At 39.2% G+C, this 26370-nt stretch overlaps 3 protein-coding genes across 5 annotated transcripts; 1 reads left to right on the top strand and 2 right to left on the bottom strand.

Annotated features, from left to right (window-relative positions):
• Window positions 1-5708: 5708 nt before the first annotated feature.
• Prp19 (pre-mRNA processing factor 19) lies at window positions 5709-12964 on the top strand. 3 transcript variants are annotated; one of them, XM_067774665.1, is made up of 4 exons: window positions 5709-5902; window positions 6998-8016; window positions 8082-8422; window positions 12533-12964. In XM_067774665.1, the coding sequence occupies exons 1-4, from the start codon at window positions 5884-5886 to the stop codon at window positions 12675-12677; spliced, it is 1524 nt and encodes a 507-aa protein (XP_067630766.1). In that variant the 5' UTR covers window positions 5709-5883; the 3' UTR covers window positions 12678-12964. The 3 variants fall into 3 exon arrangements, with proteins under 3 accessions (XP_067630766.1, XP_067630767.1, XP_067630765.1); XM_067774666.1 differs by lacking the exon at window positions 5709-5902 and adding an exon at window positions 5909-6056; XM_067774664.1 differs by lacking the exon at window positions 5709-5902 and adding an exon at window positions 6820-6934.
• LOC137243578 (uncharacterized) lies at window positions 8656-12228 on the bottom strand. The gene is made up of 10 exons (XM_067771404.1): window positions 12189-12228; window positions 12053-12129; window positions 10576-10685; window positions 10368-10500; window positions 10127-10318; window positions 9871-10074; window positions 9724-9822; window positions 9540-9670; window positions 8941-9187; window positions 8656-8874 (listed from the first exon to the last, which is right to left on the bottom strand). Exons 1-10 carry the CDS (start codon window positions 12226-12228, stop codon window positions 8656-8658), a joined length of 1452 nt encoding a protein of 483 aa, XP_067627505.1.
• Lamtor2 (Late endosomal/lysosomal adaptor, MAPK and MTOR activator 2) lies at window positions 12911-21561 on the bottom strand. Its single transcript, XM_067774668.1, has 3 exons — window positions 21382-21561; window positions 13212-13398; window positions 12911-13150 (listed from the first exon to the last, which is right to left on the bottom strand). The coding sequence occupies exons 1-3, from the start codon at window positions 21447-21449 to the stop codon at window positions 13028-13030; spliced, it is 378 nt and encodes a 125-aa protein (XP_067630769.1). The 5' UTR covers window positions 21450-21561; the 3' UTR covers window positions 12911-13027.
• Window positions 21562-26370: the final 4809 nt, after the last annotated feature.

Below are 26370 nucleotides of genomic sequence, written 5' to 3'. Positions count from 1 at the left end.
AGTGTGTCAACTATAGCTTATAAGCGATAAACGTCAAACCTACAAACATCCTCGCTCACCTGATGTAAATCTCAGGTCTAGAGTTGCATTTTTGGTACATAAGAGTACTACAAGCTGCCCTACAAGAACACTGACTATCATATGACTATCATCTGATTGTCAGCAATGTCAACCTAACGATCAGCGCCTCATACAAACTTTCTATCACAAACTTAAGGGGACTTGCGCAAATGTGATGTAAACAACTGTGTACGTGTGAGTTTTTGCCTCCTTCTTATACATTATCATGGCCTACTGATTAAGTATATAGCCGTACTGCTCACTCTCATTCCTTTAGCTGGATCAGTGCTGACACTCTACCTATCACAAAGTGTCATAAATGATAGTTTACTGTAGATATCAGGTTTGACTGTTATACTATCATAAATGACCATTGTTATATTCCGCCAAAAATGAAACAATGCTTTTTGCTTTTTATTTACTTTATTTCATTACGTTTTTAATTTTGTACGTGATAAAAGCATACGTGTTTCTTACTTGTTTAAAATAAATAGTTTTATAAGAATTCGAGTTCAAAATGTTCAATTTAAATTCAGAAAATAACAAAACAACAGAAGAGCGCTTTCCTCATGCGGAAACACATTTAAAAATGAATCACCACTAACCACTATTATTTTTTGCTTATCAATTTTTTGAGTGCGCCCCATACATTCCGACAGCTTTTGGTATTTTTTAATATTATTTTGGATTTTTTTTTCTTTTAGCATGGAGCTTTGAAATGCTCTCTTTTTCATTTTTTAGACTTATTTTTTATATGGTTTTCGTCGTTTGAAAATGGCGGAATTTAAAAAATAACAAAACAACCGTGATAATCATTTGATTGTCATATGACAGTCAGTAGTGACAACATGATTAAATCGGATAATCTGTTCTCGCATACATAAAATTCCGTTGAGAATTATGTATCTGTCTCACATGCATTATGGTATCTGCTGTATGTTCCTTTGTTTTGTACCAGGTGTCCGAAGCCTTCCCAGTTTGAGTCCTTTTTCATGATTATAGGCTGTCGTTGGGAATATGCGGACATGCGTGAGCGAACAAAGGAACATACATAAATTTGAGTATAAATGTTTACGTCATCGCAGGATCAGCATTGTCAATTACAAGTGTGAGTGTATTAGTAAAACTATCAGCGTTTCTTGTAGGGTGAGTTGCATTTGATAGTTTAAAGCTGGAGTCATTGGTGCCGTATGTCGTATCGCTGTATCCGTATCCCTAACGTAATCAGCTGTTTATCGTTACGACGGTAAACCAAAACCCAATTGGTTGGCTACGATACGGTTACGACCTCTGCGGCACCAATAATCGATTGCATTGATTCTCATAAGGTTGGTCGAATCAGCTGTTAAAAGGTTACCGATACGGTTACCGATAAAGCACCAATGTCTCCAGCTTAAAGCTGGAGTCATTGGTGCCGTATGTCGTATCGCTGTATCCGTATCCCTAACGTAATCAGCTGTTTATCGTTACGACGGTAAACCAAAACCCAATTGGTTGGCTACGATACGGTTACGACTTTAGCGGCACCAATAATCGATTGCATTGATTCTCATAAGGTTTGTCGAATCAGCTGTTAAAAGGTTACTGATACGGTTACCGATAAAGCACCAATGTCTCCAGCTTAATAAAACTTTGTAGTATTTACAGATGAAATACCCTACAAGAATACTGACTATCATATGACTATCATCTGATTGTCAGCAATGTCAACCTAACGATCAGCGCCTCATACAAACTTTCTATCACGAACTTAAGGGGACTTGCGCAAATGTGATGTAAATATATCAACATTCAAGTTGATATTTTAAAAAATCTTTTATTTTGGTTTGAAATATAAAATTTATTTTTGTTTATTTTTGAGTTTAAATATTTTCCAACTAATTAGAATTTTCTTTTTTTGAAGTTATTCAAAATTTTAAGTTAACACGAAAACTCAATTAAAATTATTTTAAAAATTAAAGTAAAGAGTACAAAGTAGTTAACACTATATTTACTAATATATCAACATTCAAGTTGATATTTTAAAAAATCTTTTATTTTGGTTTGAAATATAAAATTTATTTTTGTTTATTTTTGAGTTTAAATATTTTCCAACTACTTAGAATTTTCTTTTTTTGAAGTTATTCAAAATTTTAAGTTAACACGAAAACTCAATTAAAATTATTTTAAAAATTAAAGTAAAGAGTACAAAGTAGTTAACACTATAGTAAACAACTGTGTACGTGCGAGTTTTTGTCTCCTTCTTATACACCAACATGGCCTACTGATGAAGTATATAGCCGTACTGCTCACTATCATTCCTTTTCTTGATATGATAGTTTACTGTAGATATCCGGTTTGACTGTTATACTATCATAAATGACCATTGTTATATTCCGCCAAAAATGAAACAATGCTTTTTGCTTTTTATTTACTTTATTTCATTACGTTTTTAATTTTGTACGTGATAAAAGCCTACGTGTGGTTTTTTTTTTTAAACAAATAGTTTTATAAGAATTCGAGTTTAGAATGTTCAATTTAAATTCAGAAAAAACAAAACAACAGAAGAGCGCTTTCCTCATGCGGAAACACATTTAAAAATGAATCACCACTAACCACTATTATTTTTCGCGTATCAATTTTTTGAGTGCGCCCCATACATTCCGACAGCTTTTGGTATTTTTTAATATTATTTTCGATTTTTTTTCTTTTAGCATGGATCTTTGAAATGCTCTCTTTTTCATTTTTTAAACTTATTTTTTATATGGTTTTCGTCGGTTGAAAATGGCGGAATTTAAAAAATAACAAAACAACCGTGATAATCATTTGATTGTTATATGACAGTAAGTAGTGACAACATGACTAAATCGGATAAACTGTTCTCGCATGCATAAAATTCCGTTGAGAATTATGTATCTGTCTCACATGCATAATGGTATCTGCTGTATGTTCTTTTGTTCTGTACCAGGTGTCCGAAGCTTTCCCATTTTGAGTCCTTTTCATGATTATAGGCTGTCGTTGGGAACATGCGGACATGCGTGAGCGAACAAAGGAACATACATAAATTTGACTATCAATGTTTACGTCATCGCAGGATCAGCATTGTCAATTACAAGTGTGAATGTATTAGTAAAAATATCAGCGTTTCTTGTAGGGTAGTTGCATATATTTCCGGGGAAATAAGAATACTAGAAGATTTGTAGCCTGCAACAATGCGGAAACATACGGAAAGCAAAATTTATTTAAATTAGAGTCAAAATATAAAGCGCCACACGTATAACATGGAAAATTTTCACTTCTAAAGCTGGAGACATTGGTGCTTTATCGGTAACCGTATCGGTAACCTTTTAACAGCTGATTCGACCAACCTTATGAGAATCAATGCAATCGATTATTGGTGCCGCTAAGGTCGTAACCGTATCGTAGCCAACCAATTGGGTTTTGGTTTACCGTCGTAACGATAAACAGCTGATTACGTTGGGCATACGGATACAGCGATACGACATACGGCACCAATGACTCCGGCTTAAGGTCGTGATTACGTTAGGGATACGGATACAGCGATACGTCATACGGCACCAATGACTCCGGCTTAAACTTTTAATAATAATGAGAATCAATAACTCTGAACCATGGTACATGAGATAGCACGTGCGTTACTTTTTTCACGACATCAATGTAAAAGTGATTAAGACGATAATTGGAGATCAAGTTATCGGTGACGATTAAAGGGTCCATTACTGATACTTAGCATAGACTTGACTTGGCTTGCGAACTGTCACTTAGAGTTCTGTTAAATTAACATTGCATGTTACTGATTACTCAAAACTTAACTTGACTTAGAAGTCTGTTGAATTTTGATTTTCTATGTAAGTTCTAAGTGACGTTTACATTTTGAGATGCCACTTGTTTGTTTCCATTTCATTTTGACATTTTGTCATACAAATTGACATTTATTTAAAAATAAATTTCAACGCTGATTATGATGCCAGATTTTATGCGCCAAGTGGAGTATAATCGTGGCTAAGTTGCCAAGTTTACGCCAAGTCAAGTCTATGCTAAGTATCAGTAATGGGGGCTTAAGTAATCGATTAGGTAACGAGTACCTGTCTTGTAGGGTAGTTGGTCAACTTGGTCGTGTCGTGTCGGGTCGTGTCGTACAACTGTCGCGAAGTGTGTATGGTTCCATAAGACGGCCCATACATGACACAAAAACCATGCGCAAATATAAGGCAAGGTGCACGCGAGGCTACGCGTCATATACGCGTACAAGATATTTCATATAGCTACAATTTCTCTACGCCTCAAGATCTGCACACGAAGCTACTTTCGAACGACGCTACAAAAAGCAAACAATTATTGAAAACAATAAAAAATTAAATTTCTTCAGCTATATCCGTTCCCGAAACCAAAGGAAAATAGGTATTAAACGTTGTTTGCATCCCCTTGCCTTTGTAAATTATGAAAGGCAATTTTAAACCACCGCGGACTAGAGAAAAGGGTGATTTCTAGTTTCCAACACTTTTTAACCTTTTAAACGCTTCAAAAATGTCTAACCAAGCTGTTGTGGTGTTAAATACTCTTTTTCGCTTTGGAAATATACCTTTCACGCACTTTTGTTAACTAAAGTAACAATTTTTAACTAATTACACAAATTTGCATACAAAATATGTAAACAAACATCTTGTTCTTCCTTTTTTCCAAGCGTACGTACGCTCAGCGACCAACATTGCTGTACGCTTAGCTACACGAAAATCATGCCTAGTCGCTTTCATGCAGCTGACGCCTCGTATGCAGCTATCCATTCAAATACATGTGTTCGGCATCAAAGCGTACAAATTTCGCCTGCAGCGTCTAAGACGCGTAGCCTCGTGTGCACCTTGCCTGAAACGACGAAATTTGTGCAAATGAAAATTTTGACATACACGGCTCAAAAACACTGCGCAATATTCATTTTTAAAGTAGCGCAACAAATGAAACATGAGTTTTAATTGTATAAAAAATCACTATTTATTTTCCACAGTGCTGGTAATTCACGGTATAAGTCGAAAAACTCACACCAGAAGCGTTTATTTTCCATTGTACTTATAAAATATATATTTTAATTGCAAGACCAGCTCAACTCATTGCAGCACTGCGCAATATTAATTTTTCAACTAGCGCAACAAATGAAACATGTGTTCTAATTGTATAAAAAATTATTTTGTATTATTAAATTTTTTGTGAATTCCTGTTACAAGCTAGAGATGGTCCTTACGCCTTCGATATTAACATTTTTAAGCAATAATTACTGTTATATTATCAGGAACCACAGGTAAACTGTGTAAGATTCACCACACACGAAGAAAAAAGCATGTGCAACATTTGCAGACATGCGTAAATATCAAAATCGTTTTGATTTTAGCGCAGTTCTCTGCGCAAATAGCGCAACAAGTGAACACACCGGTCAAATCCTTGTGCAAATTGGTAATTGGCACAAGGATACTTGAGCCGTGTAATTGGCGTATAAGAATACATGTAAAGAATATTTTGTCGGAACGTGCCGTGCTGGTGTCGGTACATGTCGCGTCGTATAATGTGCATGCTTTATTTTAACGTTGTTTTATTTTAACTTTCTAAACTTATGTAAAACATAACAATCAATATTGTGCGTATACTGTTGAGTTTTACTTTGCGTTATTTTAACTTTGAAAATTTATGTAAAAACTAAGCAAGCGTTGTGTCGTATATATATTGTATATATATATTTCGTCAGAAAAATTTCAGTACGGTTCAAATAAATATTCTCGTTTGCTAATATTAATACAGTCCGTTTGCTGGAAAGTCTTTAAAAATATTACAAAAATGTCTTTGATCTGTGCAAGTACGTGTACAATTTCAATTTAGTCGCCTTCAAATTTTTAGGTTATGGCCGGTGGTGTTGGAGATGTTTGCGGCTAATGTGATTTATTTTCATTTTATTTCGGCTTAAGTGCAGAATACATACATTTGTCAAATTAAGAAAAGTGGTGTTTATGGTGAGTTCAACCGTATAATTTTTTTTTGGTAATAGTCTAGTTACATAGGTCGACTGCTAATACGCTACCAAAAAGGTAATAGTCTAGTTGAGGAGTCTACTGCTAATACGCTACCAAAAATATCGAGAGGTGTCACACGACGCGTCTTGACATCCGTATTAATAATCCTAAGGTGGAAAATAAAAATTATAACTCGGTCAAAAGATATTAACGAAACACCGAAAAAAGACCCGCGGGTACCTCCGAAACCGGGGGTGGGATCCATAGTATTTTTGCGCAGAACACCTTTCTGCGTTGGTGGCCTTCGGCCGCGCTTATAAAAAATAATCCTGGGCTACGCCATGCCAAGTCCGGGTGTATGGTATAACCGTGTGTCTACCGCCACGCAGAAGGGTGTACTACGCAGAAGGACAGCGACCGTTATACCACACACCCGGTCTTGGCATGGCGTAGCCCAGGGTTATTTTTTATAAGCGCGGCCGAAGGCCGCCTATGCTGAAATGTGTTCTACGCAGAATTACTGTGCATGGCGCAGCCGGTGTTGGATCGGCTAACATAACAATAAACATAAGAGTTATAAGGTAAATATCAGCTTGTTCACGAATGCAAAAAAGAGCTTTTAAAATGTTTGGTAAATAAAGACTAGAAAAGTTAAAAATATATATACATCAGATGAAAGGTATTTTTATAAGTTATTTTCGATTTTTTAATTTTTAAAATCCATCCACTAGTTTCGGAGATATTTTGATTTGAAAAATTCATAATTTCGCCTTTTGACATGGAATTAGCCCCAAACCTTTCATTTGCACCAAAAAAGAAATATACCGTTGGAATCAGCATAAAAATCTATAAAGTCGATTTTTTTTTTTTTGACAAATGTATGTATTCTGCACTTGTTCCTTTATTTCTTTCGATTTTTAATAAGTTTGGACTTTTTTCAGTTACAAATGAAGTGCCAGATACACCAGTTATATCGCCACACTCTGGTGCCATATTTGAGAAGCGTATCATTGAGAAATATATACTCGAGAATGGTTGCGACCCAATCAATGGCAAAGAGCTAAAGGTCGAGGAGCTGATTGAAATAAAAACACCACCAATTGTAAAACCTAAGCCGCCTAGTGCCACCAGTATACCAGCCACATTAAAAACATTGCAAGATGAATGGGATGCATTAATGTTGCACTCGTTCACACAACGACAACAACTACAAACAGCACGGCAAGAACTCTCGCACGCTTTGTATCAACACGACGCAGCATGCCGTGTTATATCACGTTTAAATAAGGAAGTGGCTGCTGCACGTGAAGCTTTGGCTACTCTCAAACCACAAGCTGGTATTGGTGCTTCTACAGCTCCAACATCAATACCACAACCAGCTATTGCTGCAGAAGCTGCCGGCAGCGCAACGCATCCTATCGAGCTAGCAGGCATGAGTGGTGAAGTGATCCAAAAACTGCAAGATAAAGCAACTGTGTTGACACAAGAGCGTAAAAAACGTGGACGTACTGTACCAGAAGATTTGTGTACACAGGATCAAATAAGAACTTTTATAACGGTGGCATCGCATCCTGGCTTACATTCCGCATCTATACCGGGAATTTTGGCATTAGATATTAATAGCGCTGATAATAGCAAAATATTAACGGGTGGTAATGATAAAAATGCCACAGTATTCAATAAGGATACGGAACAAGTTGTGGCTATACTTAAGGGGCATACCAAAAAAATTACCAAAGTCATATATCATCCCGATGAGGATACTGTAATAACAGGTTCACCTGACATGTCTATACGCATTTGGCACGTGCCAACATCACAGACGCAGGTTAAGTTACGTTGTCATGATGGACCTGTTACGGGTTTATCATTACATCCTACTGGCGATTATATACTCTCGACATCATCGGACAAACACTGGGCTTTTTCAGATATACGTACTGGGCGTTTATTGACAAAAGTAAGTGATTTATAAGTATCGTTTCAATATAATTGTTCTATTATTTATTTTCTTACTTTGTATAGGTAATTGACACAGCCGAAGTTGGTTTAACAACTGCACAATTTCATCCTGATGGTTTGATTTTCGGCACCGGTACTGACGATTCACAAGTTAAAATTTGGGATTTGAAAGAACAAAGTAATGTGGCAAATTTCCCTGGACATACTGGCCCTATATCAGCTATAAGTTTTTCGGAGAACGGTTATTATTTAGCTACGGCTGCAGATGATGCCTGTGTGAAATTGTGGGATTTGCGCAAATTGAAAAATTTTAAAACAATACAATTGGAAGATGGATATGAAGTACGGGATTTATGCTTTGATCAGAGTGGTACATATTTAGCCATCGCAGGGACGGATGTGAGGTAAATACAAATTATTGTAATACAGAGGTCAATAAGATTTTTGAGGGCGGTATTCTTCTAACGAAAGCATTGGACCGCAGGTTTAAGGGGTTGCCAGAGCGACATTTTTCCACTTATATTCCTTAAACAGTTGAAAAAAAAAAAAATTGTCCAACGTAGTTTAGCTTAAAAAAATATGGGCTGAGAATGCATCTATAGAGTTGCAAACAATTTTTTATTGTTTCTTATTTCATTCATTTATCAAATACGGTCTTTCTACGCACACAAATCGTTGTATCTTTTTGTCGTTGCAATTCATGTTTTCTAAAGTGTGCAATCCAATTTTGTAAACGTGTTTGCTCAACTAAAGCACGACGTGATTTCTCCTTTGCTAATGCAATACGTCTACGTACACGTTTCTCTACTACCTTGCAAAGATCTGGCGGCATATCATCTAGTTCATTAAGTAGCCACTACATAATAGCAAATAATATTTAATTAACTTTGCAAATATTTCACAAATGAAGAAATGTACAAACCAACAAATGTCCTTGTATTTGTTCGACTTTCGCCAATGTACTCTCAGGCTCCTTTCTGCAAGAGCTCAAAACTGATTCACTGCGTGAACGAAAAGATTTAATGCTACGTCGTTCATTTGCTTCCAACTCATCTGTATCTGTTTGATGATTTTTATGTTCAGCTTCCATTATATACGTTTGTGCGACAGAACACTTTAAGCTCTTTAGTATGATTGGGGTGATTGCATTTAATTTCAAGGATAATTTACTGAAAAAATGCGATAAATCTGTCAAAGAGTCGAGAATAGTGAAAAATGATTTTAACTTGGGCTGAAACATATCTGACACTTCGCTAGAAAAGGCCCCTAACTCGATTTCCATTGATTTCACACGGCGAGCAGATATAGTGGGCCTTGTGCGCTAACTTTCGCATGATGCTTTAACTGCTCGTAACTCAAAAAGGAATAAAGATGTCAATCTCCGGTTTTAACAATTTTTGGAACAAGTTTTCATTTGTTATAAATCGTAATTAGAGGTCTTTTTTCGCGGCCTTTATCTTCAAGTCAAGCCATTCAGACCCACACAAAGGCGCAAGAAATGTTGCAGCATAATTTGCTTACTCTTCTTTCTGCTTGCCCTCATATTGCATTAATGCTTGTTGAGTGCGTAACTTTAAAGCTGCTAAACGTCCTTTCATAAATTTGGGATTTTCTAATAATGGTGGAATTTTACAGCGTGCCTGCGTCTTTTGCTGCAAAAATATTTATAGTATTTAGAGCATTTTACAAAGTTTTGAATACTTACGAATTTTTCAAATAGTATTGTTACAATATGATTCAATAGCGCTAAATTTGTATAGCGTTTGTAATAATTAGATATTTTAGTTCTTGTCAACTCAAAACCCTGCAAAAAAGCATATCAATCAGTCAGTAATATGGTATTATTACAAACCTTCAACCAAACATCGGGGTTCAAATGATTTCTCTTCGCTAAATATGGCCGTACAACTGCCGTCATGTAGTCTTTAACTATTTCGATTTGTTTCATGCCCACATCACTTGCATATTGTGGCGGTAGGTCTGCAATTTTGCTTGGTAGTATTAATCTGCCACCTTCAACACATATGCCCTCTTCGTCAACTTCATCAAAATAACCCTAAAAGTATGTTTATTAAAATTTCACGCATAAATACTAACTGAATTTTTACAATCAATTTAAGCAAATATAAAAAACGTTGATAAACATCATGCGCTTCAAGCAAGGCGCGCCGATGATCTTCAATCACACTTTTAAGTTCATCCGCTAATGTGCTTTTGCACAACTCTTCCCATTTTTCAACAGATGCTTTCATATCCTTGAATGCGTTGACCTCCACTGTTTGCAGAGATTTTTCTGTATACTAAAATTTTATTTTTAATTTTTTAGTTTTTAATCTTATTATTGCTTACTTCATAGAAAATGAGTATTTTTTGATACTCATAATCCTGTAATTTTTTTTCATGCTCTTTACTTAAATACATTTGCTGTGTATAGGAGATCATGAACTTCTTACGCGTTATTTCACGCAGAAGTAAAATGTCGCTGCAGTGGAAGTTGAAAGGTACGATTAATGATTAAAAATTTCAATTGTCTTTTTTTTGCATTGTCTTCACTCACGATTTCATACGAAATTTTCTTGACAAATGTTGTGTCCTTGCGTCGTTTACATAACTTGGATCGATTGTGGTCACTAGACAAAGCGCTCGTGGGTTCACCACGCCTCCGCTCTAAAAAATACAAAGCAGTATGTTAGTTGTTTATCCTTGTAATATTATAAATAAGATTTGAATATGTAGATGTTTGAATGTGGGGATGTTTATTCGTTTGTCGTTGTGCTTGCGATTTCGCACACAGGTATCCAACTGTATGGAAGGATTTAAAAGGGGTTACATTTAGTATTTGTCTAGTCCATTCAACGGTTGACAAATCTAGACGGCACGCCAACAGACTTGCACACAAGCATAAACCAAGCGCGCCACCAATGGCCTAGAAGGTCACATTAAATCGTTCTCGAGTTGTCGCGCTTGTACTTTAATGTGCTTGTTACCAGAACGTACCGGATCTATATCCATCAAAGGATCATCAATATCCATAACACCTCAAAACTTTCGGGGAGTGTTTTTATCGCTACAACAAAAGCAAATTACAAAGCAATTGGCCAGCCGCTTGTATGCTACGCTTTCCGATATGGTCGCTGATTCTAAAGGTTACTCACTGGAAGAAAATAAAGGCCTATCAAAACACCACTCTCGGAACTGCTACGGGCTGTCTTCTTATGTCCCCAGAACACCATCTACAAAGTGTGGCGAGGGTACTCCTCATTAGAGAGAGAAATGAAGTGATGAAAAAGCAGTTTCTGTTGAATACCTAGAAAAGTAAAAAATCAGTAAGAAGTCATCTCCGCAAGCATTATGAGGAAATACGGCACCTGAGAAATCAGCCATATATAGAACACAAAATGGTCCCCAGTGATATTCACAACTAGGCGTCGGACCTCTATGTCAGAAATTGCCCGTCGAACCGGGTTCTTAATGTTAAATACCCTGAACTCATAGAAGAGGAAAGCAATCTCTCTAGGCAGACACGCGTCACACTAGCTCAACTTCGATCTGGATACTGTAACAGGGTAATCTTTTACCCATCTAGAATCAACATGTCCTGCTTGCAATGTGTCCCCATATGACACCAACCATTTTTACAATTGTAATGTGGAATCAACGCCTCTAACACTCCTCTCTCTGGTCCACCCCTGTTTAAACTGCAAGTTTCCTTGAGCTCCCGTTAGAGCATATTGATGACAATTTGTGAGTGGTCACACCCATTGGATGGGAGAAGCACTGCTACAACATCAAGTCTGGAAGGAAGCATTGTCTCTATTTTGTTGGCAAAAGCGGACGGAGTTCGACACGCCTGGAAACGTGAGTGCTCTTTCCCAGCCATTTGGGGGTTTTTAAGGATGGAATCTATCATTTTGTATCGTTTCAGGATGGGTTCGGGAATATTTCAAAACTTTCCAGAGATGCTTATGGGACTATTTCCGGGTCATATCTTTATTTTCTTTGTGGGTGAAGGGTAGTGTGTTTATAAAACTTACCGCATCAAAATCGTTAATAGTAAGGTTAATCGGGGGAAAAGGTTCGGGATCACGCAAGTCCTCAGCAGTAAAAAAATCTATAAAAAAAATACTTATACTTGGTCTTAATTGAAATTTAATTTTACAAGTTGTGTACCTTCGTATTTTTTGTAAATTTTCTTTTTCGATTTCTTCATATTTGGGTTATGGTCAAATATTTATAACTTACGGCACGTAGCTAATAAATAGACTGGTATCCTGACAACCACAACTTATTAAAAAAAAACTTGTACAATGCGTTATAGATTTTCGGAGTTGTTATGGGGTTGGAATAACAAATACAATTTCATCATCCAGCGGGTTTTCACTCATCCGTCGACTAGTTTTATTTTTTATAAATAAATAAAAAATCCTCTAATTTATTCTTGGTTTTTTATAAGCTGCTCTGATCTATAAATTTATTATTATATATATATAATTATTCCTTTCCACTTATTCCAGGATCCATCTTTGCAAACAATGGCAAGATTTGAAGGTATTCAATGATCATACAGCGCTAGCTACGGGCGTACGATTTGGCAGACATGCACAATATCTTGCTTCGACAAGCATGGATCGTACACTAAAACTTTACTCTATTGAATAAATCGTATATAATTCCTATTAACCTAAACAAAGAACATTCGAATTACAAATCTATAAAGTTTGTCAACTAACTTTTATTATAATAAATACAGTAGCCTTTAAAATACGACTACAGCAATTTTCAAAACTTCATAAATTATCTATTGACCTAATATGTTCAGCAACCAGTTCATATGAAATACACGTTAAAATTTCATTGCAAATCAATTTACGTATAAAAGAAACATACATGCATTTAAAACGTTTTAGTTACTTTAATACTTAAATATATTATTTATTTCCTTAACATGTATTTTGGCTCTTTATTGCAATATCATACATTACGTTTTATGCATAAGTATGTGGTCACTTCTATGAAGCTGCAATTTGTTTTAGTGGACCTTCGAGGTAGTTAGCTAATGCCAAAGCTTTTTGTTTCAGTAAACCTAAACCAACAGTCTCCTTAGCATACAAACAAAGCAATATGCTGGCAACCTGCAAAAATGACATAAGCGTATGAAATTTTGCACCTGTAACATAAATTGGTAGTAGTTACCTGTGTAATAGCCACATGTCCGCATTCACAATCTAATAGCACAAATGTAAGACGATCTTCACGGAATGCATTACGCCCATGTTTTTCATAAGCCGCCCAAATACTGCTCGCAATTGCCGCTGTTACCCGTGCATCCTTATCTCCATAACCAGCGTAAGCGAGCAAGGCGCCTTCTTGGCTAAGCAAACTGAAAGCATATTGAATTTTGAAACATTCTTCACAGCTTGAGAGGATTGTTACAGTATCGCTATATTCCAAGGTCCTTGTAATCTGATTACTTAGGGAGTACCGGCAAGAATATTTTATCTCTACGTGAAACCGTTGTTTCCTTTTACTTTAGTTGACAGCCAGCTCACAAAATGTATAGTCAAATACCTCTAGATGCCCAAAAGTTTTCTTTCGTCTAGGAAAATTACTATGGCATTGCAGAAATTCGCTGAAGTCCTGTGGTTGTGCCTCAGGAGGCTCAGGGATTGGGTAATGGTGTTGAGTCATGAGCAGTTGGTTATCTTAGCACCGGCTCAATTGGCCTTTTTTGCGGCAGTTTTTTTTCTGGTCGTCTGTTGATCTGTTAATTATTTAAAATCACTATTTCGGAGGCCACCAAAAAAGCCTGCTAATGTTTTTTTGGCGTTGAAACAGCAACATACCAACATGCGGACAGAGTTTCTCATCGCAGTCTGATTCTGGCACAAACATACCAGCAGGCCGTCGTATCACCCCTCAACTGGCCTTTTGTGCAGCAGGTTTTTTTCTGGGCGCCTGTTGGTCTGCTCTACTCGAGTTAAGTTAGTAGTAGTCCTTTTTCGAGTATGTTTTTTTATGTTTTTAACACCAACAGACGAACAGGCGCACAGAATTTCTCATCGCAGTTGTTGTTGTTGTTGTTGTAGCATTGTTTCGCCCCACTTAATAGCCGCGACCGATCACAAATTGTCATCAATATCCTCTAACGGGAGTCCAAGGAAACTTGCTATTTCGACAGGGGTTAACCATAATGAAAGGGGTGTTAGAGGCGTTGGTTCCACATTACAATTAAAGAGATGGTTGGTGTCATGTGGGGACACATTGCAAGCTGGGCATACATTTTGTATGTCGGGGTTGATTCTGGATATGTAAGAGTTTAACCTGTTACAGTATCCAGAACGAAGTTGAATCTTTAATTAATTAATTAAATCTTTTGTGGCTCCTTGCTGTTCACGCCCAAGGGCGTCCCTTAGTCTACGCCTTAGCTCAGCAAGCCCCAACAAGTACCCGCTGCTGCTCGCGCCCCACGGCGCCAAGAACTCAAACAGCTGATACCATTCATAACTACTACCTTCGTAGTAGAATTGGTAGCAATGCTGAGCATCAGCCCCTGCCCCGTCTTCTCCCCCCTCTTTTCCGGCAGCAATCGTGCAGGTCAGGGAAACAGACTCTTAGTCCCTACCTCCGTTTGCACCGTCTGCCAGTACAGAATATATAGGTTTGCGACATCCGCCCAATGCAGCTCCTGCCTTGGGTGGTGCCACTTTCCCAGATGTTCTGGTCTCCGCGACGGCAACCTCCCGACGGGTTTCATCGCGCCATGTTGCCAGATCGCAAACCCAAATCATCCGGGTACCCAAGGACGCTTGCCCAAGGACGCCCAGTCCCAGGGCCACAACAGCAATTGCGTCCTGACCTTCCACAACCCAGGCGTAGTCACCCGTCACTTACCCCCAGGGTGGCGATGTCTCCCCTTATGCACTTCAGAATCCTGCAGTTAAACTGTAATGGACTAACTGGGATTTAAGGGGTTGTGTAGCGCAATATATAGCTTCTCCAACCCAATTGTCAACCTCACCTCCGAGCGGCGAATCCCGTTTCACTAACAGACGAAGCTCTGCCGACCCCAAGCTCCTCATGGAACTTGGGGGTGGGGAGGGAGGGATGGCCTGAATGTTCAATGTGGCCATATAAATCGTTCCCGAGATGGTCGGGCCAGCACCTTAATGGTGCTGTGTTACCGGAGCGTATCGGATCTGTATCCGACAAAGGACCATCTCATCGATAATACTCCCCAAAGCCTTCTGGGAGTAACCTAATCGCTACAACAACAACAACATTACGGAGATAGTCGATTTCATGAAGCGGCACAACATGCGCATTGCTGCGATTCAAGAGATTAAACTCACAGCAAGATCTGCATTGCAGACCTGCTCTGGGTATAACGTCCACAGGAAAGACCGCGAGAGCGAAAATGGAGGCGGTCTCGCGTTTATCATACACCACTCTGTGCAATATTATATATTTGATCCTGGCATCGACCGCAGGGACAATGTCTTAGAACGTCAAGGCCTATCTGTCCGGTCAGGCGATGCAAACCTAGAAATCATCAACATCTACATCGCTCCTGCCACCTGTTGCCCCAGTGGATACCGCCCTAATATCAGGGCCTTACTCACTGGCAACAATCGCATTATCTTAGGTGATTTCAATGGCTATCATGATCTATGGCATTTAAACTTGCGGGCGGACAGTAGGGGTGAGATGTTGGGGGATCAAATAGAAGAAACGACGTTCTGCACAATAAACGGAGACGCCCCCACACGGGGATTCAAGGGGTTGTGTAGCGCAATATATAGCTTCTCCAACCAAATTGTCAACCTCACCTTCGAGCGGCGAATCCCGTTTCACTAACAGACGAGGCTCTGGCGACCCCAAGCTCCTCATGGAACTTGGGGGTGGGGAGGGAGGGATGGCCTGAAGGTTTAATGTGGCCATATAAATCGTTCCCGAGATGGTCGGGCCAGCACCTTAATGGTGCTGTGTTACCGGATCGTATCGGATCTGTATCCGACAAAGGACCATCACATCGATAACACTCCTCAAAGCCTTCGGGGAGTAACCTAATCGCTACAACAACAACAACAACAACGCCCCCACACGTATGGTAGGAAGCTGTCACAGCTCGCCAGATATCTCAATCGTGAGCGCAGAACTCGTAAACTGCGTCAACTGGCAGCCGATGGTAACATTGGCATCCGACCACCTGCCCATACTTTATCCAATAGACACGCACATAAACACAAATTCAGCGCGTCACCAATCACAATCACCGCTAAAGAGGTTGAGGACGCCATTGGTCGTGCTAAACCATCCAAAGCAGAGAGCCCAGACGGCATAGCCATGCCGATGCTTAAAAGCCTAGGGAAAGAGGGTTTCAAATATTTAGCGCATGTCTTCAATCTGTCTCTTTCCACCTTTGTCATACCTGAGAAATGGAAAATGGCCAAGGTGGTCCCGCTACTAAAGCCTGGGAAACCAGCTAACATAGGCGAGTGGTATCGTCCGATATCTCTCCTATCGCCAGTGGCAAAGACGCTTGAAGCCATTTTGCTCCCTTATTTCCAAGCAAATTTGCAGCTAGCCCCTCATCAGCATGGCTTCAGAAAACTCCATAGCACTACCACCGCGCTAAATGCCATTAGCACCCAGATAAATTGCGGTTTAAATCAATACCCCCACCATAGAACAGTACTCGTAGCGCTAGACCTATCAAAAGCTTTCGATACGGTCAACCATGGCTCGTTACTGCAGGACCTGGAAGGGTCTACTCTTCCCCCATGTCTTAAAAGGTGGACCGCAAATTATCTGGGTGGTCGGCAGGCATCGGTGCAATTTAGAAACGAAGCATCAAAACCAAGGAGAATTAAACAAGGGGTGCCACAGGGTGGTGTCCTATCCCCACTTTTGTTTAATTTCTACATATCTAAGCTACCTTCACCACCGGAAGGAGTCACAATCGTTTCCTACGCCGATGACTGCACAATAATGGCCACAGGCCCAGGCCCAAAGATCAATGCGCTATGCAATAAAATAAACGGCTACCTCCCTGATCTCTCCAGTTTTTTCGCCTCGCGAAACCTGGCATTATCACAGACTAAATCTTCCGCGACCTTATTTACAACATGCACGCCTCAAATGTCGACCATTTTGAACATCCACGTCGATGGCACTACGCTACCGACTGTCCTACACCCCAAAATCTTGGGTGTGACGTTTGATCAGGGTCTACATTTTGGTGAGCACGCAGCGGCAATTGTTCCGAGAATTCAGAGCCGTAACAAAATCCTCAAATCCCTCGCTGGCAGTACTTGGGGAAAAGATAAAGAAACGCTCATGACTACATATAAAGCAATTAGCCAGTCGTGCTACGCGTCACCCATATGGTCGCCAAGCCTAAAAATCACCCACTGGAAGAAACTACAGGCCTGCCAATATACTGCTCTCAGAATCGCCACGGGTTGTCTTCTTATGTCCCCAGAACACCATCTGCATAATGAGGCGAGAATACTCCCCATCAGGGAGAGAAATGAGATGCTGACCAAACAGTTCCTGTTGAATACCCAGAAACCTGGGCATCCCAACAGACATCTGATTGATGAACCAGCACCGCCTAGGGGCTTAAGGAGTCATTTTCGGTAATTGGTGACGCGCTGAACTTATGTTTACGTGCGCGTCTGTTGGCCCTCCGTCTATTTTTGTCGACCGTAGAATGCATTATGTATTATCGCGCATTTTTTCGCATCCGACAGCACTTTGTCGCCAAAGGCGATGGAAACTTTGTCATTGTGCCTAGACGGATTCGATAGGGACTTTACAGTGGACCAAAGTTTACCTACACCGGCAGAGAGGTTACAACCTCTTAGGTGCTCCTCCCATTTCGCCCGCTTGTGTTCATCCACAAGCAATCTGATGCGCTGGTTTATATGCCTTATTTGGGGGTCGCCGGGATGTTGTTGTTGTAGCGATAAATTTGCTCCCCGAAGGCTTTGGGGAGTGTTATCGATGTGATGGTCCTTTGCCGGATACAGATCCGGTACGCTCCGGTACCACAGCACCATTAAGGTGCTGGCCCGACCATCTCGGAAACGATTTATGTGGCCACATTAAACCCTCAGGCCATCCCCTCCCTCTCCAACCCCAAGTTCCATAAGGAGCTTAGGGTCGCCAGAGCTTCGTCTGCTAGTGAAACAGGATTCGCCGCGGATAGGTGAGATTGACAATTGGAATTGGAGAAGCTATATATTGCGCTGGCAACCTGCAGGGTTGCGCTACACAGCCCCTTGAATCTGGTATTTTAGTCGCCTCTTACGACAGGCATACCTACCGCAGGTATATTCTGACCCCCTAACCCGCTGGGGTGGGTCGCGGGATCGAGCTGTCTTATAAGGTCACGTTCTCTCGCTAAACTTGCGACCTCTGCCGGGAAGTGGGGCCGAATTTCAGGAATTCTACCGGCGGGAATGAAACGAGCCGAGGTGGATTCAATGACCTTGCGGAAACTCGATCGATTGGGTTTTCCATCACGGCTTCTCTCTTGGGTCTCTTCGTACTTGGTAGGTAGAAAGCAAACCGTTGTGTTTAACAATTGTTTGTCTGAATTCATCAATGTATCTTCTGGAGTTCCACAGGGCAGTCACCTTGGTCCAGTGTTGTTTCTGCTCTTCATTAATGACCTCCCAAATGTTTTGAACGACGTCAAACTGGTTATGCCCATTCGCTCACCTGAAGATAGGGCACTTCTTCAATTGGATCTGAATAATCTGGTTGAGTGGTGTGACGTGAACGTCATGTCACTAAATTTACCGAAGTGCAAGTTTATGTGTTTTACGAGGAAATCTTTTAAAACCTATCAGTACATGATAGGCGATTATATCATTAAGCAAGTCACAAACTTTACTGATCTTGGCGTTATAATGGACCCTAAACTGGACTTCAAATTACATATCGAATCGTGTGTGAATAGGGCTAGAGGCACTTTGGCTTTCGTAAAAAGGTGGTCAAAGGAATTCAATGACCCCTATGTCACTAAAACTCTTTTTTTTTATCGTTAGTAAGACCTATATTGGAATATGCTTCCATTATCTGGAACCCGCGTTATCAGGTTCATAGCGACAAATTGGAATCGGTCCAGAAGCAGATTTTCTCTTTGCTTTAAATCATTTGCCCTGGGATCCATCAAGGAACATACCGCCCTATTGCAGCCGGTTAAAACTTTTACAGCTGCCTTCACTACAGAGCCGTAGGGAGATGCTTGGCGTTTGGTAAAACTATTAAGGGGGATGATAAACAGTCCATTTCTGCTTGGCGAGGTGATGTTTAATGTCCCTTTTAGGCCCTCTCGGTATTTCCAACCGCTATATTTAAATACATGTAGATCGAATTTTCAAATGCATGAACCTCTTCGTTGTCTGTGTCAAGATTTCAATAATCACTGCAATAGTATTGATACTTGCGACACACTTTACAGTATAAAAAAATATATACTCACTGCCTTGAACTCATAACTGTTTCAAAATCACATGTTAAACTAAATCGGTTACCTGCTCCAGTTACTTTGGGCGGGTGGCTTGGAATCACGTCCTTTCCAACTTCCCACACATCGCAGCCCTACTCATTGTGTGTTAAATATACATCAGCTGCTCGAAATCACGTCCATTCCGACAGCACTAATAATCAATAGTTACTTTGGGCGGGTGGCTTGGAATCACGTCCTTTCCAACCTCCCACACATAGCAGCCCTTCTATTGTGTGTTAAACATACATCAGCTGCTCGAAATCACGTCCATTCCGACAGCACTGATAATCAATTCCGTTGCTCGGCATCACAGTCCATCCCGACAACTGATTCAATAATATATGTATATACATATTTTATAATATAATTTTGCTCACTATGTATACTTGTTAATTTTACACTGTAATCCGCATTTATGTTCATTCATTAATTCATATTTAGTCTGATTGATTGTAAAATTTGTAGACTAACAAATAAATAAATAAATAAATAAATAAATAAAGCACGCTCCCATTGGCGGGCATCAGTTGGGATAGGGAGGGCAGCAAAACGGTTGTCTTTTTTAAAGTTAATGAAAGTGCGTTTTTCTGCGACGATGAAGTCGACGGGACGCTCAAGCGAAATAAGTATAGGCAGGTGGTCGGATGCCAATGTTACCACCGGCTGCCAGTTGACGCATTTAACGAGTTCTGCGCTCACGATTGAAATATCCGGCGAACTGTGACAGCTTCCTACCATACGTGTGGGGGCGTCTCCGTTTATAGTGCAGAACGTCGTTTCTTCTATTTGATCCGCTAACATCTCACCCCTACTGTGCACCCGCAAGTTTGAATGCCATAGATCGTGATGGGCATTAAAATCGCCTAAGATAATGCCATCGTTTCCAGTGAGTACGCCGCTGATATCAGGGCGGTATCCACTGGGTCAACAGGTGACAGGAGGGATGTAGATGTTGATGATTTCTAAATTTGCATCGCCCGACCGGACAGATAATCCTTGACGTTCTAAGACACTGTCCCTGCGGTCGATGTCGGGATCAAATATATGATATTTCACAGTGTGGTGTATGATAAACGCGAGGCCGCCTCCATTTCCGCTCTCGCGATCCTTTCTGTGGACATTATACCCAGAACAGGTCTGCAATGCAGATCTTGCTGTAAGTTTAGTCTCTTGGGTAATAGTCTAGTTGAGGGGTCGACTGCTAATACGCTACAAAAAATATCGAGAGAGGTGTCAAAAAACGCGTATTAATCTCGAGAACAATAATCCGATGGCGGAAGAGAAAAATTGTATCTCTGTCCGGAGATATTTGCAGTTGAAGTTGCCGATTTTCATGTGGTTGTTGTTGTGTTTGTACCCACAAAAAAAATTGTACATCACCGTGGCGGTAACCACGGTTATACCATACACCCGGACTTGGCATGGCGTAGCCCAGGGTTATTTTTTATAAGCGCGACCGAAGGCCGCCAACGCAGGAAGGTGTTCTGCCCAAAAATACTATGGATCCGACCCCCGTTCGGAGGTACCCGCGGGTCTTTTTTCGGATTTTCGTTAACATCTTTTGAACGCGTTAAAATCTTTATTTTCCGCCTTTGGATTATTAATACTGATGTCAAGACTCGTCGTTTGACAACTCTCTCGATATTTTTGGTAGCGTAATAGCAGTCGACCCCTCAACTAGACTATTACCAGTCTCTTGAATCGCAGCAATGCGGATTTTGTGCCGCTTCATGAAGTCGACTAGCTCCGTGATCTTCCCAGTTAATCCATTAAAGTTTAACTGCAGTCATCGCAGTCTCTGAGACTGGCACAAACACTGATATGTCGTCTTCGCAATTCACTTACAGCGTGTTCTCCACACCTCCCGTGTTTGCTTGCGCCAACACTTGAGTTAAGGCTTTCGGTTTCAGCATATTTTATTAGCTTTTCTATAAAAGATTATCAACTACTGGTAAATATATCCGCAGAACAAAAATAATTACACGAAGAGCTAATTGAAACAAATTGAGCGATAACAACACGTTCCACTGTCGATACACAGCAGGGTTGCATGCAATTAATTTGTCAATTGTCGTCTTCCAGTGAGTTTTACAGCTCCGGCTCACGCTCAATTCTCACGGAGGGGCTCCGGATCATTGAGATTTGAGAAGCAGATGTCGTGAAATTTTTGCACACGTGAAATGTGATAGGCAGATGTCGCCGCTGTTTTTCATTTAGGGGAATATTTTGAATAAGGTGCCACGATTTTCAAACTTTTGTTGATTTGTAGGGTAGATGGGGTCCTAAAAACCACAAAATTATCCGCAGCTCTAGGAAAGTCTTAGTTTATGAAATATAAGCTTTTTAATTTCCAAATTTAGTAAAATTTAAACTTAAGTCGTGCACTTAAAATTCGGGTCGCACATGTCGATAGCGGTATCAAAAGACGCGTATTTGCGTCAAGATTCAGAATCCGAAAGCAGAAACTATATTTCTTATCTCGTTTAAAAGTTATTCGCGGAAAACACGTCGGTACTATTGTCGCTTTTTTCGTTGTTGCAATTAAACAAACGAAAACAAATGAAGGTGGTGAATAGTGTTGCCAGCTCCGCAACAATATCTTTTTATCTTGGTAGAACATTATAAGGTGGTGGCACGTCGACATAAATGCAAACAAACATACACTATCAATGTATTTTGTTTTGTAATTCTCTGAATAATTTGAAATTAATGTATTTAATTGGAACAAGTGCAGAATACATACATTTGTCAAAAAAAAATAAAAAATCGTCCTTTATAGAGATTTTTATGCTGATTCCAACGGTAATTCTGCGTAGAACACCTTCCTGCATAGGCGGCCTTCGGCCGCGCTTATAAAAAATAACCCTGCGCTACGCCATGCCAAGTCCGGGTGTGTGGTATAGCCGTGGCTACCGTCACGGTGATGTCCTTCTGCGTAGTACACCCTTCTGCGCACCACCCCAAATAATATTAGACTACAAATTATTAAGTGTTTTACAAAAGAGTTTCCTAGAGCTGCGGATGATAATTTTGTGATTTTTAGGAACCCCTCTACCCCTACAAATCAACAAAAGTTTGAAAATCATGGCACCTTATATAAAATCCAACCCTTCATTTAACTCATACGGCGAAAGGCAAAGCAGCGAAATCTATTTTTGAAAAGGTAGGTTTATCAAAGGCAGCGTTGCCAAACTAAAAAGAAGTAATTAACAAATTATCTGGCTCATAAATTGAACCATTTATCTGGCTCTAATCGTTGTTGTTGCATTTAAATGCAAAATTATTTATCTGGCTCAGGATTTTGCCACCGGATGATGGCTAATGATAAATTCACAATGGTCCCTTCCAGCAAAGCAGGCGCGGATCTACGGAGACCAATAGGGGAAATTTCCCCTTCCCCCAAAAGGTCGAGAAATTTTATTTTTCAAATACTTTACAGAACAAAAATGAAATATCCAAAGAAAACAAATATTCAAATTTTCAATACTTAAACACCCTTATCGCGAAGTTCACGCGGAAAAGTTTTCGCCTTCACTTCTTTTGTTCGGGTGAACTTTTTCCGCCTATCGGCAATTTCGGGCGAACAAAAGTTCACTTCGAAACAGCTGATGCTCTATTGCGAACTGGCAGTGAACAAATAATTTACTTACAAGTGTGTAAATTTTGTAACCAAGCATATATTTCCTTTTTAGGGAACAACAAAAATATAAATAAAAATTAATAAAATAATGTTTAGTATTGCACTTAGATTGGTATTGATTGAGCGCGAGGCAAATATATATGTGAAAGCGATTCGGAGGCAATTAAGGGACAGTTCTAACCCTTTGGAGCTAAATGATTCACTGTAAGCTAAAAATTACTATTTTCAGCACTTTTGAATAACAAGTTAATTTTTTTCAATTTCTCGCCAATATTACAGGCTAAACAAGCTGGCATTCTAATATTTGCTAGTTATTCTTACCAACTCCTTGCCACCATTGAAGCAAAAATTTGGAGTTCCACCAATTGTAAAGTTGGGTAAATGTCTTCGTTTTTTTCGCATAGGGAAAAATCGTGGGAAAGGACCATGTAGTGGGTCTTAGGTAATCTTGTTTCAGTGAGGTGATCAATATTTTGGAACCGTTGCTCCACAATGGATAACTTGGCCGACTGATACGTTGTCATAAAAAATAGAATTTACACACTTAGCAATACAGGAATTTCACTTTTTTCCACTCAGCTTCCGATTGTGCATTATTTATTGATTTATTTCTAATAATAGAAGTACATAAAATTATAAGAGTATCAAATTTCAAAACAAAAAATTAATTACATTTTTTTCTCCTCTCGTTCGCCTGTAAAATATAAGTGAACAAATTTTGGTTTCCCCGCTGTTCATTTCGCCCGAACAAAGAGTTGCCGATAAGGTAAAATCTTTTTCGAACATGAAAAATTGTTTCGCCCCCTCTGCGATAGGGTGAACAAAAACTGTGAATATTTTCGGGTGAAAATAAAACTCGCGATAAGGGTGAAAGTATTTGAAAAATTAAAATTTTGTATGGAAAATTTTCAAGTCCAAGGTGTGGAAATGAAAATATCTAACATCAATACTGCGGGCCATTTGTTTCTCAACGGAATATTATAGAGAGTAAAATTTTGCGTATGTGGTTTTCCTTGTGCGCAAAAATGTGCTCCAGAACAATTTTTTGCACGGTTTTGGCAACAATTTTAAAAATAAAAATTTATTTCACAAAAATAAAAAATGTGCTCTTAAAGAGTTTTTAATTACAAGCAAATTGGTGTTTGAATTGTCGGTAAAAGTCTAGTTGAGGGATCGACTGCTAATACGCTACCAAAAATATGGAGAGGTGTCAAAAGGCGCGTATTGACCAACAACAATAATCAGAAGGCGGAAAAAAAAAAATTGAATCTCTGCCGGGAGATATTTGCAGTTGAAGTTGGCTATTTTCATGTGGTTGTTGTACCCTCAAAAAAATTGTAAACATAAGTGTTTTGCGCGGATATAGTTTTGGTCTCCAAACCGGTGTTGTAACCTACCCAGGGTAATTTTTATAAGCGCGGCCGAAGGCCGCCAATGCAGAAAGGTGTTCTGCGCAAAAATACTATGGATACCACCCCCGGTTTCGGAGGGACCCGTGGGTCATTTTTCGGTTTTTGTTTAATATCTTTTGAACGAGTTAAAATTTTTCTTTTCCGCCTTTTATTAATACTGAGGTCAATACGCGTCGTTTGACACCTCTCTCAATATTTTTGGTAGCGTATTACCAATCGACCCCTCAACTAGACTTTTACCGAACTATCAAAATCGGTTGAGCCTATCGGCTGCTATTCAACGTTAAAAGAAAAAGGACAAAGAAAATTCAAATGGCGAAAATTAAGGATACAGTATTTTTTCGAAAAATCGAAGACGAGCATTTGTTTGTATAATCGATAGCTATCGAATAATATCTTTGTTGCTCAAAAATAAATTATGACGTTTTTCGGTGATCACTTTCAGAAATTTTCACTCTGTCTTTAAACATAACATTTATTTACATTGTTATTATTACGATGTTTTATTAATATTATATACAGCCCAATTCTAAACGAAAATTCCGTGCGTTTTTTGCCTTCTCCCATTCCTCGTATTCTAAATAAAAATTACTTGTGAGTTTTTTCACTTCTCCCTTTCCTCCTATTCTGAACAATGTTCGAAAAATCGGTTATGGGAGAAAAGTAGGTATTATGAATGTGAGGGAGAGGGAGATTTCTCTGCCATTTTTTAGGAGTTTTTTCACTAGTTAAATTAAAGGGAATGCATCAAAATAGTAAAGGAAATTGGTTATTTTAAGAAAGAACACTTATTTGTGCAAATTTGTGCTAAAATATGTATTTACATTCTACCACAATATTATCACTGTTAATACAACAACAACAACAACAACAACAATATTCTTTATTTTAAGTCGAAAAGTATATCATAAGCAACGGAAGAGATCTTCGCATATTTGATGCAGCCATCCAGAAATTGGGCAAGGATTTTTTAAGAAGGCTTAAATAGATTTTGGCATATGGTGAAAGGGGAACTCAACTCGACTTGGCCGCCAGAAAAATTGCTTTGCAGAATGAATGCAGGCAAATCCGGCGGATTTGTGTTATCCCGCCGGTCTTCTTCTTATGCTCCTCTGTTGATGTTGCTGTGACACCAATTCATTACTCATTTCAGTGAATACCACATGAAATGCAATAATGTGCATTGTTTATACCTTATTTCTTAATTTCAAACAAATTGGCAACAATAATTAAACTTTAAAATTTTTTAAACAAAATAAGAAATGCGCAACGAAATTTCAATTCACAAAACGGCTCACTTCGAAAATTCGAAATTCCTATTCCCCAATTATTCTTCTCCATAGGGGAAAAGAATTGGAGGAATTTTTCCGCGGGAATAAATAAATCCGAGAGAACAAAATTCCGCGAGAATATTTAGAATTGGTCTGATAAGTATGAAATGTACACACCCAGTGATGACAAAAGTACCCAATAAAAAATACAAAAATTATTTAAAAACAAAATACATACATACTTTCGAAAACACTTTGAAATCGAAAGCTTACATTTTGGTATTATTAAGCGCTGTACGCAGATCAAAAGCAAACATTCAAGAAAACTTTAGCATTTTTCTTGAGGATGAAAATTGCAGTGCCCAAAATTTTGGCATTTCACGATGCATGGCAATTTATACATGAATACCGCTTTTATAAAAATAAAACAAAATTAATGAAACTCTTTGATACCATTTAAACCCCCACGGCCAAGCTCACGAGCCGCCACTGCAGCAAACACAGCTGTTGA

This window comes from Eurosta solidaginis, chromosome 3 (assembly GCF_040869045.1).
Source record: "Eurosta solidaginis isolate ZX-2024a chromosome 3, ASM4086904v1, whole genome shotgun sequence".
NCBI classification, from domain to species: domain Eukaryota; kingdom Metazoa; phylum Arthropoda; class Insecta; order Diptera; family Tephritidae; genus Eurosta; species Eurosta solidaginis.
Note: the sequence above shows the minus strand (reverse complement) of the source record. Positions and strands in the feature narration are given on the sequence as shown.

Excerpts from the sequence above, each read along its gene's own strand:
- Prp19 (XM_067774664.1), top strand. The coding sequence starts at position 6,835 with ATGGAATTAGCCCCAAACCTTTCATTTGCACCAAAAAAGAAATATACC. Across the intron at positions 6,935-6,997 it reads TTTTTTTTTTTTTGACAAAT|TTACAAATGAAGTGCCAGAT; the intron begins GTATGTATTCTG and ends GACTTTTTTCAG. Across the intron at positions 8,423-12,532 it reads ATCGCAGGGACGGATGTGAG|GATCCATCTTTGCAAACAAT; the intron begins GTAAATACAAAT and ends CACTTATTCCAG.
- LOC137243578 (XM_067771404.1), bottom strand. The coding sequence starts at position 12,228 with ATGAAGAAATCGAAAAAGAAAATTTACAAAAAATACGAAG. Across the intron at positions 10,075-10,126 it reads TATATTTGCTTAAATTGATT|GGTTATTTTGATGAAGTTGA; the intron begins GTAAAAATTCAG and ends ACATACTTTTAG. Across the intron at positions 9,823-9,870 it reads ACCCCGATGTTTGGTTGAAG|GGTTTTGAGTTGACAAGAAC; the intron begins GTTTGTAATAAT and ends GCTTTTTTGCAG.
- Lamtor2 (XM_067774668.1), bottom strand. The coding sequence starts at position 21,449 with ATGCTGAAACCGAAAGCCTTAACTCAAGTGTTGGCGCAAGCAAACACG. Across the intron at positions 13,399-21,381 it reads GGAGGTGTGGAGAACACGCT|TTTGCTTAGCCAAGAAGGCG; the intron begins GTAAGTGAATTG and ends ATATGCTTTCAG. Across the intron at positions 13,151-13,211 it reads GACATGTGGCTATTACACAG|GTTGCCAGCATATTGCTTTG; the intron begins GTAACTACTACC and ends TCATTTTTGCAG.